At 34.9% G+C, this 13,604-nt stretch overlaps 1 protein-coding gene across 1 annotated transcript in view; it reads left to right on the top strand.

Annotated features, from left to right (window-relative positions):
* The window catches only part of EFCAB13 (EF-hand calcium binding domain 13), a 174,298-nt gene that overhangs the window by 150,704 nt on the left and 9,990 nt on the right, over window positions 1–13,604 (top strand). The window contains exons 49-56 of the mRNA XM_044389151.3: window positions 410–514; window positions 3,147–3,200; window positions 4,369–4,473; window positions 5,208–5,261; window positions 6,176–6,280; window positions 9,414–9,467; window positions 11,531–11,635; window positions 12,162–12,215. Coding sequence (XP_044245086.2) covers window positions 410–514; window positions 3,147–3,200; window positions 4,369–4,473; window positions 5,208–5,261; window positions 6,176–6,280; window positions 9,414–9,467; window positions 11,531–11,635; window positions 12,162–12,215 — 636 coding nt within the window. The remainder of the gene's footprint in view (window positions 1–409; window positions 515–3,146; window positions 3,201–4,368; window positions 4,474–5,207; window positions 5,262–6,175; window positions 6,281–9,413; window positions 9,468–11,530; window positions 11,636–12,161; window positions 12,216–13,604) is intronic.

Genomic DNA, 13,604 nt, shown 5'->3' with positions numbered 1-13,604 from the left:
TTCAAAAATTGTCCAATCACCTGAAAGATTTCTATTCTTTTTTTTTTTAAGATTTTATTTATTTATTCAACAGAGATAGAGACAGCCAGCGAGAGAGGGAACACAAGCAGGGGGAGTGGGAGAGGAAGAAGCAGGCTCACAGCAGAGGAGCCTGATGAGGGGCTCGATCCCATAACGCCGGGATCACACCCTGAGCCGAAGGCAGACGCTTAACCACTGTGCCACCCAGGCACCCCTGAAAGACTTCTGTTCTAATTCTAACATCCTTATTGACTCCTTTGATATATATGAATGGACTTTATTGAGTCTTGGTCTTTCTCATGAGGCTGATAATCATAATGCACCATATTATCAATGGTCACATTTAGGAGTCAGTAAGATTTTCCCCATGTTCTTTTCTTTTTCGCAGGAGAGATTATTGATGTCAATAAAGTGGATGATCCTTTGCAAAATATGGGGATGAACCTTTCAGAAGAAGAAATTAATGATCTGACACATGATCTACCAGTTGATGGTGAGTATTTAAGATATATTTGAATTGGTTAGTATGGACTTCTCTAAAAGAATCTCTGAAAACTCTTAGTTGGCATTAAGAAGATGGACACATTAAAGATGACTCAGACTGTAAGTAAACATGTTTTGCTCCTTGACGTTTTCAGCAATTTTATTTCTGCTTGGAGTATGGCTAAGGGCACTATTAGACTGGGACAGAATTAGAGAAAGACAGTGCTGTGGGGGAAGGAATGGGAATGCATAAAATAGAAGAAACTTTAACACAGGAAAATTTTTTAAAAATTATAGAGCATAGCCCAAAGTGGGAAATAATGTTTAAAAATTTTTAAGCAAGCTTTAGGCGCAGTGTGGACCTTGAACTCACCACCCCGAAATCAAGAGTCACATGCTCTGTCTACCAACTGAGTCAGCCAGCCACCCCTAAGTGGAAAATTATTAAAATAGCATTTCTGTCCCCATCCCACCATCTTCAAGGACATTTAAAAAGGCAGAATAAAGGAGGAATGTGAAGTGTAGGGGACCTACACTACACCAGGTGAACAGGACTGAATCTTCTAGTTACCCTGGAAGGGAAAAGGATCATTAAGCACTCAGGCCTGAATATGTGGAATGCCTGAATGCCCAGCATTACGTTCCCACATTCCTGAGTCAGACTCCATGGTCCGAGGACTGTCCCAAAGTTCTAATATTCTCAATGGGGGCTAAAATAATTCTCAAACCAAATAAGCAAAAGTTAAATATTAGTTTGAGAACATAACAGTTGGGCTAAGAAGTATCTGTCTAGAACATTACTTGACCATCTTATAACCTTAGATGAATCAATACTTGCTCATCCTATTAACGTCCATTTAATTCCATCATTATGTAAGGTAGACACTGTTCCCTCAAGTATATTTTTGTTAATTTATTTAATTTATTCTCTAATTTTTACCACTATTAGTGTACCAGAAAAATATGTAAGTGGTCTTCATTGTCTTATTTTCTTTGCTTGCAATGGTGTATCCATTAAGAAAAGTGAGACTAGATGTGGAACCCCAGTTTTCATAACAGAAAATTATTTGTATCTGAGGTTATGATGGAATTTTAAAAATATTGCTAAAATAAGCAGAATTATGGGGAAAATATAGCTATTATTTGGGACTTTCAGTTTGCCATTGATTTCTGCTCCTCATTTTAAAATAATTTAAAATCAACCAAGACAATGAAAAACATTGTTAGATAAAAAATATACATGAAATAAAATGGACATGTTGCATGATTCATCCTTTTTTCTTTAAATCACAGTTAGAATTTTAAAATTACTGCTTATTGGTGATCTGGTCATCTGGGGAGTTACCATCAGGATTGAGCTTAAAATGAAGTTTTCTGAAAGATTAAGCCTCAAGTGTAGAGCCCAAGTTATATTACTGGGGACAAATAGACCTTGAACTTTCCATTTAGGGCAAAGTTTTTCTCAGAATGTGTCTGTCAGGATGGAGATGTGAATTTACTGGAAAGGGCAAGATTTAGTTGAAATGTGACCCAAGGAAGCATATACTCAAATAGTGAGTTTTACACCTAGTATGTGTTATCATCTTTGTTTCTGAGAGTCTTCAGTGACCCCATAAAACTGACACATATTTTCATACTTTCCTGACCTAGCTAGCTGGTTTTACTATAGAAATAACTTTTGGAATGTCCTGCCTCAACAGATCCAGAAGAAAAAGAAGAAAGATTCTATTTAGTCTAGATTTAGTAATCATATGAATAACTTATGTATATTTTTCCTGTTTTCTGTTTTAATATTTGTTATATGCATACCTGTAAGTGTTACATGACTTCTGTAAGTCACTACATACTTCTAATACTTCAGTAAGTATTTGTTATCTAGGACCTTCATTTGTAAATTTTTCATGGTATAGGGGTTTTTACATACTACATACTGTAATTTATCATTTCAAATTTGACAAAAATCAGGAATATTTCAACTTACCAATAGTGACAATTTTTTAGGTTGTTTTTTTTCTTCACAAAACATATATCCCAAAAATCATTTATGTGTGAGATAATCCTGTACTTTAATATGTTTCTATGTTAAATCTCTTTAAATATTAATTTTTATAAAATTAAGTTGAGCAAATTATACAAATCATTAGAGTTGAGAAGTTAACCTCAAAATGAATATTTTACTCAAGTAAATCATAAATCATGTAAATCAAGACTAAAACTGGTCTGCCTAGGTCAGTGAACATGAAAGCAAAATAGTAATTAGGATCTCAGTAAAGAAAAAAGATACTTTAAAAAATCCAGTTAAAACAGTAGTGAATAATAGATTCCAATTTTAAATTTTGTTTTCTTTAGCCTGATCGGAATCATATTTGCTTCTCCAATATCTAAAGCTAAAAATAAGGTCCTATGAAAAAACGGTGACTGTTGATCTCACACCTTTAGAGTTTGTTTTGCTATTTGACGATGGATCAAAGCAGTTGTTAAAACAGACACTTTTATAATAAGCAGAGTGATTATTTTCCATGTACTTGTGATCACCGGGGAAGGGGTAGGATAAAATTCAGTAGCCAATGAATGCTACTGTATTTCCAGTTTGCATTTCCAAGTGAATGTCATGTATGTATTTGATTTACATTTTCTTACAGTTCATGGGAAGGTTGAAATGAAAAAGCACATGGATGGAATAAAACCTTTTACAGGTAAATTAGAGATTACCATTTTTGTGCTTGAAAATGTTTTACTGGGAGTGGCTCAGTCCATTAAGTGTCTGCCTTCAGCTCAAGTCGTGATACCAGAGTCCTGGGATTGAGCCCCACATAGGGCTCCTTGCTCAGTGGGAGCCTGCTTCTCCCTCTCTCCCCCTGCTTGTGCTCATGCTCTTTCTCTCTCTCTCTCTCTCTCTCAAATAAATAAACCTTTAAAAAAAAATGTTTTACTGACAGGGATGGATGATCAAAAATAGTTTAGGGAGGAGGGTTAAAATGCCACAAAGCTGTCTTACTGTAAGTTGCCTTTTTCTTGATTCAGATTTCACTTGGTTGATATAAACCTTTGACTATTTTCTGGAGTTCTGACAAAGTTGATTCTGATAGGTTTTTTTTTCATTTATTGTCTCAGTTCAGGGAGAGTTCCATGAAGCAACCTGCTCAGCTACTTTTGCTGATGTCACTCAATCTCTTTATAAGAGAGTACTTTTAAATAGATCTAGAGGGTAGAGTACTAAGTGAAATAAGTCAGTCAGAAAAAGACAAATACTGTTTGATTTCACTCATATGTGGAATTTAAGTAACAAAACGAACAAAGAAAAAAGACACAAATCAGAAAAACAGACTCTTACCTATAGAGAACCAAAAGATGGTTGCCAGAAGGAAGGGAGGGAGCAATGGGTAAAAGAGGTGAAGGGGATTAAGAGTACACTTTTCATGATGAGCACTGAGTAATGTATAGAGCTGTTGAATCATTATATTGAACATAGTACAATTATTTACAATTATATTGTAAAGCTTTGATATGGTCAAATTATTATCATTACGAAGAGAAAATCATATTCAAATCACAAGATAATAAATATGGTGAATGATAGCTGAATATGTAAATTTTCCATTATCTTAATTTGCTGGCCAGTTGTAAAACAAATTTGTTCTCTGCAGGGCAGATTTGTTCCCAGAAATAAGAGACCTTCCTTTTGTAAATATTAAGGGATTATGTTCTATTTTGTGATTTCCCCATAATTCTGTGTAGTTAGACATGTTTCATTTTCCCCTTACATTTCCTCAAATAGGGGGAGATGCATTATAGCGAGAATGAATTTTTCACCATTTCATGAAATGATTATTCTCAGACATTAATGTTCTTGTGTTTTCAAAGGAAAAAAGGTTCATGTCAGTGACCTAGAGAAAGTTCTGGGAAGCATGGGGATCGAGCTCACAGATGAGGAACTTAAAAAACTACAGGAAACTCTGCCATTTGATGGTGAGCTACATAGAGGCCACAAAGACTTTCTAGGGAATTTGGTTTCATGACCCGTGTGAACATTTTAAAAATTTAACCTGTTTCAGGTGCCTGAGTGGCTCAGTTGGCTAAGCGACTGCCTTCAGCTCAGGTCCTGATCCTGGAGTCCCAGGATCAAGTCCCACATCAGGCTCCCTGCTCGGCAGGAAGTCTGCTTCTCCCTCTGACCCTCCCTCCTCTCATGTTCTCTCTCTCTCTCTCAAATAAATAAATAAAATCTTTTAAAAAATAAAAAAATAAGAATAAAAATTTTACCTGTTTAGGCCCTTCTGAAAATTACTGAAAATGATTAGGAAAAGGCATTGTCATTTAGATTTAGTCTACAATTTACCAAACCCTTCAGCCCTGACTTTGCCATCAAAATGTCAGGTGATTAATCAGCCCAAATTCCAAGAAAAAATGGAAGGAAACTGCAGGGGACTATTAAGAGAAATAAAAGGGAGAAGTCAGAGGAAAAAAGAAGTTGAGTGATTGTTTCACCAAAATAGTGTTTCCCTATGCTGTCAATCTCCTAGTTACCAAAAAATACATATATTTGTCACACAGAGACAGTTTTCCTTTCCATAACTTCTTTTTAAATTTAGTAATGAGAACACATTCCTCACTCAATTATAAATAGTTGTCTTACTGAAGTTATGAAATAAAGGAATGTTCATACCATTTCCTTTTGACATGAATTGTTCCTTTTCCTATAGCTGCTGGAAATGTATTTCAGAACAGAATGTTGGATGATGTGAAATCCATTAAAGGTAAGTTAAAAGCCTGACAAGAAAGGCAGAAACATGTGAAATCTTCAAGATTCACATATATCATTCAGATTACAAGTCCTGTCTAGCTTCCTATGTATAGATTACATAGTTACTCTCATCATCATCATATTTTCTACTGTAATGTCTCAATACATCTTTCTAGGGAATCCATACTCATAACCCCAAAAAATCTAATCATACACAGCAAATTGTAAAGAAAAGGATTACCAAATTTTCAGGGAGTTGTTTAAGGAGAGTTTATTATATAGGAAGATTGTAGTCAAATCCATAGAAACAAAAAGTGGATTAGTGGTTAACAGGGGTTGGGTAGAGAGGAAAGTAGGGAGGGACTACTTAATATGTTTGGGCTCTCCTTTGGGGATGATGAAAATGTTTTGGAACTAGAAGTGATATTTGTACAACATCATGAATATGTACTAAATGCCACTGAAGTGTTTACTTTAAAGTGATTAATTTTATGTGACTTTCACCAAAAAAGTGCTAAGATTCTACTTGTTTTTAAAGTTACCTTATGATCTTCACTCTGTTATTATATAATATTAATTCATTAATGAGGTCCCTAGCATCAAAGCTCATTCCTATTCTAATATTGGTTATAGTCAAATCTTGTAGCCTATATCCCTTCATAACCTATTTATAGTACAAACTTCCACTCAGTGTTTAAAGGAAGAATTACTAATTCTGATTTTTCTAATGATTTTTTTAATGCTCTTAGACATGTTAAATGGGAGTTCATACAGAAAAGTAATAATCACATAAGTACATTTTCTCCTTTGTCTTTATTATACTAATGGCAAAGTATATATATTCAGGTAATAATTCACATGCAAAAATATATTTTTAATATTTTAAACTCATTTTTTTTCATGTTTCATTCCTATATGTTTCCTAAGAAGGAAAGGTCAAGGTGAATAACCTGGACACTGTCCTGGAAAACCTGGGAATCAAGCTCACACAAAAGGAACTTGAAGGTGTAACAGAAAATCTGCCACTTACTGGTTAGTGTTCCAAGTACTACTCTACCTTAGAGGAGAGTTTGTGTACTTGTACAGGAGAGTGTCTACAATTAGTTTTACCTGGTATCAAAATAACATTTTTACAGAAGCTTAGAGAAGAAACTAGTCTTAATGTGAGTACAAATTCTTCCTTAATGTGAGCTCCATATCAGTAACCTCTTTTCTTTTGGATTATAAATATCACACACAGAACTATTATAACTACTTTCTGACCCAGTAATGAATTTACAGGAAGCAAAATGAATGTTATAGGTTAGGGAAGAGAAAGAAAGAAAAGAAAGAGAAGAAAAAAGAAAGGAAAAGAAAGAACGAAGAGAGAAAGAGGAAGGAAGGATAGAAAAGAAAAAAGAAAGAAGAAAAAAAGAGGGAGGGAGGGAGGGAGGAAGGAAATGACTAATTGCCCTATTATCAGTATCCCTCAAATAGTTGTGTCCTAAGCCCATTAATCATCTTAACTTTTACAATTCTCAGTGGAAAATATTATCCACACTCATATTTCCAACTGTTATTACATGCTGAAAACTTCTGGATATTTATCTGCAGCCCAAATTGCTCCCCAAACACGGTTGGGTGAAGCCAGATTCAGATTCCTGTTGGATTCTACCTGCCAAATTCATTCTTCCTCAGCAAAACCTCAGATCTTTATATCTTAATTCACTATATTTAAAAATATTTACCAAAAACTGTCTCCTAATTATACATGCCCTCTCTCAGCTTGTGGCACCATCATGTTTCTTAGTAAAACAGGTTTAAAGATCGGCATCATTTTTCACTCCAGCTTTCTTCTTAGTGCCACATCTCATTGGATACCAGCTGCTACCAATTAGGACTACTAACTATTTCATAGATCTGACCCTTGCTTTCCTTTTAGCTTTATCTTGTATTATTTCCTGCCTCCACATTGGCCTCCAACACTGAAACGTCTGCACCATAGTATTGGATATAGGCATAGTTGAAGGTTTTTATATAGGATGGTCGCCAGCATGTTGCAAAGCAGTGGCTGTAAGTGGATGAATTTTAGCAGGAGGGTCTCCTGATTTTATTGTCTGTTCTATGTCAACCCAACTCCTCTACTATAGTAACTTTGTCTTTTCTCACCCCAGAGACTGAGTTGTTCTAAAGCAGAGATTATGGTACATTTATTAAACGCATTTTAATTTTTTTAGTGCCTCATATGGTGCCTGAAATTTAGTAGATAACTTCATAAAATTTTCTTCAACCAATAAATGTACAGATATTATTTATTACCTAATGCTTATACCATAGCATCTAATTTGATATCCAGCTGTCCTTTTTACATACACCCCAACTCTTACAATAAAAACACTTAAGCATATTTCACCAGGCCAATTCTGTCCATAAAACTAACCTCAGAGTTTATCTTCCAGAGCTTTCCCCGCCCCCGAACCATGGAAGCCATGTTATTTACCCTTGTTCTTAGTTTAAAATTCATCTTATACACACATATATTATTATATACTTCCCATATTGTGTAAAAAAATAAGTGTCTTTATATCACTCTTCTTTGTTTATAAACTGTGATTTTCTCATAGGCAGGAACCATGCCTATATCAATTTATATGTTTTTAAAATTTTTTTTATTATGTTAGTCACCATACAGTACATCCCTAGTTTTTGATGTAAAGTTTGATGATTCATTAGTTGCGTATAACACCCAGTGCACCATGCAATACGTGCCCTCCTTACTACCCATCACCAGCCTATCCCATTCCCCCACCCCCCTCCCCTCTGAAGCCCTTAGTTTGTTTCTCAGAGTCCATAGTCTTTCATGCTTCATTCCCCCTTCTGATTACCTCCCTTTCTTTATCCTTTTCTTCCCCTACCGATCTTCCTAGTTCTTATGTTCCATAGATGAGAGAAATCATATGATAATTGTCTTTCTTTGCTTGACTTATTTCAATTTATATTTTTGAGACAATAAATATGGAAGAATGAATGGAGTAATGGAATAATCAGAGAGACTAAACAGAATAAATGAAAAACAGTGAAAAATACAAGTAATGAAAAGTGGCAGAAAATCTGTAAGAGGAGTCTCAAATATATGCTAGACCTCTAACATTTCAGTTGAGCAGTACATAACCAGAGGGCTCCAGATCATTAGTACAAATGGTATCAAAGCAGAAAGACTATTTCCTAGTCATCACTCATACAGTTTTCTGCTTCCCAAAGAAGTCTTGACAGAAAATATACTCATTTTGAAATGACGAGCAACATTCTGGCCAATTTCAATAGTTTACAAGAGGATACTTGTTCATACTTAACACACAGGTACGAACGTGGCCTTCTCTTAAAATTTCCCCTCAGAACCATCCTAATTCCAATTTATTCCCAAGAAGGCATAATATTATTTTCAGTTGATTGCCTTTTATGACTCATTACCTTTTTAAAATATAATTAATACTGCTACACAAAGACTTCATGAAGCCTTAGGACATAGGAAAATAAGTCTGTATATTTGACTCATCATATAGAATTTTTATTAACCCATTAGCTTTCAGTGAACTGCTGAGTCCCTTTTGTAACTAGTTATTATGTTACCACAAATCCTTTCAGTTTGGGGACTGTCTGAAGTATCTACTCTTCTTTTAGGGTAAAGAGGTATTTACATACCTATTTTTATAAACAAGTATGTATAGTGTTAATAGAAGAAACAGATCACTAATTTATGTGATGAGAAATCCCAAGATAGTTGTGATAGACAAAGAACTTAAGAAAGAAAAGTTAGAAAATGTAGGAAGATAAGAAAGGTGGTCCCCCCCCCCAACTTATCTGACAACTGTGGCTGAACCAAAGCTGAGAAGTTGCTACACAGCCAAATAAGTCATTGAGACCTTTCACCCTGCCAATAAGATAGAGAGCAGACTTCAAATTCAAGAGGTACATCCTAGAGTCCATTTTGTCCAAGTGACAAAGACTCTCCCTTAACTAATATGGAGTTAATTCTTCATATCTAGGGTTTATATCCTTATAGTTGCATCAGATAAAGCAGTGGAGCTAATGAACTTTGATCTCTTATTTCCCAATTTACCATATTTTTTGTCTGTTTTGTATATGACTCTTTGGCATTATTACTTTATTTTGGCTTTCCTTATAGCTAATGGGAAGGTTGAGCTCAGCACATTGATGGATGCAGTGACCGATGTTACAGGTTAGTAAATAGTTACTGTGAATCTAAGATCCTAATTCTTACATTAAGTTCTATTTTTTTTTAAATATTTTATTTATTTATTTGACAGAGAAAGACAGCCAGCAAGAGAGGGAACACAAGCAGGGGGAGTGGGAGAGGAAGAAGCAGGCTCTTAGTGGAGGAGCCTGATGTGGGGCTCGAACCCAGAACACTGGGATCACGCCCTGAGCCGAAGGCAGATGCTTAACCACTGCACTACCCAGGCGCCCCACATTAAGTTCTATTTTGATGCTCTATTCCAACTGTCATGTCACTGCCTTTTTATTTTACTCTATCATTGTACCATTTTACTGGGGAAGTATTTCTATTGTTTAGAATATTGATTGGCAAACTTTGACCCTTGGGCCAAATCTGCTCTGGTCTTGTAAACAGTTTCAGTGGGACACATCCACCTCCATTAGTTTATGTATTATTTATGGCTGCTTTTACAGTACAGTGGTGGAGCTGAGTAGTTGTGACAGGGATCATATGTCCTACAGGACCTAAAACATTTTCCATTGTTTTCCTAGCTTGCTTTACAGAAAAGTTTGCTGACTCATAGCCTAGAGTTTAATTTTAGAGTGATCTTACATTCTGGTTTTCTCTAGACAGTTATGGCTTACCACCAAGGTAGGATAATTTTAACTAATTACTTTTAACACCCTCTTTTACTCTGAGTAGTCCTTATTTACATGATAAATTATGTGCAATTTTAACCTTAGATTATTTACACTATATACTTCAGTGCAATGCCTTGATAGAAAATTCTTTATTCTCTGGGATTTATTCCAAACAATATGTCAATATGCATAATCTGAGTATCATGAAGAGACATTTGCTGCAATTATAGCCTCAAAGTATACTACCCGGCAAGCTAGCCCAAAGTTCACAGAACAGAAAGGCTCAAGGACCCAGTTAAAATGTTTGAATCACACAGTTTATTAAATCATTTTAAACACACAACAATTAGTAAGGGGGAATACAGAATAAATTAACAAATTTAGGGTATGGTGAATGGAAGGACCATACTACCTGAATCTAAGGTACACAGGTGCATAGTAAGTTTTGTGTCTCTCTCTGTTCAGTAGCATTAGTTTTCTCTGCCAATGATGTGGTGACGAGAACCAGGGTTGAGGTTCAAGCAGATGGGCCAACAGATGGAAAGTGCTTTAGCCGATGATACAGACTTGCTCGTTCAGAAAGACACAGGGACAAGTACCTCTAGCTAATAGTTGTAGCTTGCCATTAAGGCTGTTGAAAGAGCCATAGGTTTTGTGTTCCTCGAACAGAAGACACATAAGACCTAAATGGGTGTCACCAATGAGTTGCCAAATTAAAGTTATTTGAATAATGGGTTTCATGAATATTTACCATATCTTGAATATTTAGTGCTTCTTTTAGTGTCTTGAGCAATTTTAGAGTATCATAAATATTTAGAGCTTGTTATATATTTAGTCTAACGCATATATATATAGTGAACAGTTTCTTCATGTATATTTAAAGCCTCATGAACATTAGATATTGCTCAGTCCTTCCATTCCTTTCTAACTTATATATCCTTTACTTAAAAACTACTCATCCATACTGCACACATCTTAAAAGATTTAGCCCCTGTTTTATACACTACAGACTTGAACTAATGTACTTACTTAACTTCTGTAATAGAATTAAATGTTCTCAAAAGCAAATGCACATTACACTGGATTAACATATTAAGTAGTGAAGTAAAATCAGATAGAACACTCATAATTCAGGGAATAACAGAGACACTGAATTTTAAATAAATATCGGTGATATTTTAAATAACTTGGAATCCCCCAAGCCACTTATATCTTGTTTAAATTACTTTACTCCATAATTATGGATACTGAATTTTTTGGGCTAAGGGAACAATTCTGTTTCCATGATCTCTTGCTACTTTGTTCATAGCTGTTGAATGATCTACCAAATAGATAAATGATTGCTTTTTTTCATAATTTGGATATTCATATTTCATATTTAGGTCATATTCAAACTTTCCATGTACTTTCATTTTTTCTTTGAAGGAGGAGAAGTTAATGTCAGCGATATTGAAAGTGTTTTGGAAAAAACTGGGATAGAGCTCACAGATAAGGAGGGCTTGGAACTAAAGAAGTATCTGCCAGTTGATGGTGAGCATTTAAAATAACAATGTAGCCTTTAAGGAACTTAGAGTTGTGTTTATTCTTTTGAGAACTTCCAGAATTATCTCCATTTGATAAAGAAAAAGGATTAGAAGGAATCATAATTCTATCTTAAGTTATCCCTGCTGTGCCACTTTATTTATAGTAATTGGCCCCTTCAGTCACTAACCTGGTATTCGGTCAAGAAAGGGCCTATTCTAACTTCTGATTCCAGTCAGAAGGCATCCTCAAGAATGAACAGGGACATATGGGAAAGTAAAAAGAATGAGAAAATACTAGGAGGGGAAATGGAGAAATGAAAGGAAGACAGAGAATTAAGATGTGTGTATTTCAGCATAGTAGAACTCCAGCCAGGAGCCAGAATTTTCTCTACTTGTTACTGGTTTTTTGTTATTTAAAATTAAATTGGGCCTTTTCTGGGGTAAATTATGATGCCTGCCTTCTAAAATTAAGGCTTTGGTAATGCCTAATTTAACCTCTCATTGATGTGGTCTGGTTTGTGTCTTCTTTACAGCTGTTGGAAAGGTGTACCAAAATAGGTTGATGGATGGTGTGAAAACTCTTAAAGGTGAGTGACAAGTATAATGAAAAAGGAGATGAATCTGAAGCTGAAAAGGAGATGAAGAGACTTTTGCGCACTTAATTTAGAATCCTGCTACCGTGTATGCATGTATGTGTGTGAATGAAAATATTGATGTTTTTTTCCAAAGATCTTTTCTGTATATATTTTACCAGATGGCCTCCTGTACCATTCTTTAACCTTAAGATGGAAGTGAAAACCCACATAAAAGTAGGACTTTGAATGACTTCACCCTTAATGAAATGGTAAACTAGAAAAATGCCTGATCAGTACAAGTAGATAAAAGGAAGTTTATCTGTGTAGTCATGGACTCTAAGATCATGAAGAAATATGTTCTTGGAAAATTCATGACAATGGGTCTATGCTCACATTGGTTCCTGTTCATATTTGCACTCCCTGCATGACCCAGAAACTCACAAAAAATTGACAAAAAGCACCAGCATTGTAGTAACTCTAGTGTTTAAGAAATATACCCTCATATCATGGTCAGTGAGATTTTCCCTATAAAACCTTTCTTAAAATGATCTTGAAACATAAAATTACAAAAGATATGAAAAAATCTATCCCCAATTAATACCAATATATACAATAAAAAGACTGAACCTGGAAGACTTCCCAAGATACAAATATTTTAGGTAGACTATAAAATAAGTATGCTTTAAATGATTAAATTCATAAAAGACAAATGGCAATAATTTTAGAAGAAATAGTAACTACCACAGGAAAAAGTGGAATTGAAAGGAGTCAAAATAAAATTTCAAAAAATGAAAAGTCTAGCCTGAAAAAATTGAAAAACATATGGTTTCATTAGCAGATTAGATGTAACCAAAGAATTAATTAGATAACTGGAATAGAACTCTGAAAAAATTGCCAAGATTCCAGCATAGAGACACAAAGATTACAAATAGGTAGGAGGAATAGGAGACATGAAGGTCAGAGTGAGCCATCTGCCAATTTATCCAGTAGTAGTACAAAGAGCTAACAGAGAGAAAGAAGGAAAATGCTAATTTGAAGACCTAATAGTTGGTAATTTTTGTGATTGTTGAAAGACATGGATCCTAAAATACAGGACACATAATGAATCCTAAGATGATAATTAAGGGGTCTCTGCTTAATCATATCATAAGGAAATCACAGAATTACAAAACAAAACAAAACAAAAAACCCTAAGAGCAACCAGGGTACATTCTGACTATCTACAAATGAGTAACAATTAGACTTATATTGGACTACAATGAGATGCCACCTCACACCCCATAAAATGGCTACTTTAAAAAAAAGAACAGAATATGACAAGTGTTGGTGAGAATGTAGAGAAATTGGAAGACTTGTGCACTGGTGGTAGGCATGTGAAATGGTGCAACCACTATGAAAACT

This window comes from Ursus arctos, unplaced genomic scaffold, assembly GCF_023065955.2.
Source record: "Ursus arctos isolate Adak ecotype North America unplaced genomic scaffold, UrsArc2.0 scaffold_24, whole genome shotgun sequence".
NCBI lineage: Eukaryota > Metazoa > Chordata > Mammalia > Carnivora > Ursidae > Ursus > Ursus arctos.
Note: the sequence above shows the minus strand (reverse complement) of the source record. Positions and strands in the feature narration are given on the sequence as shown.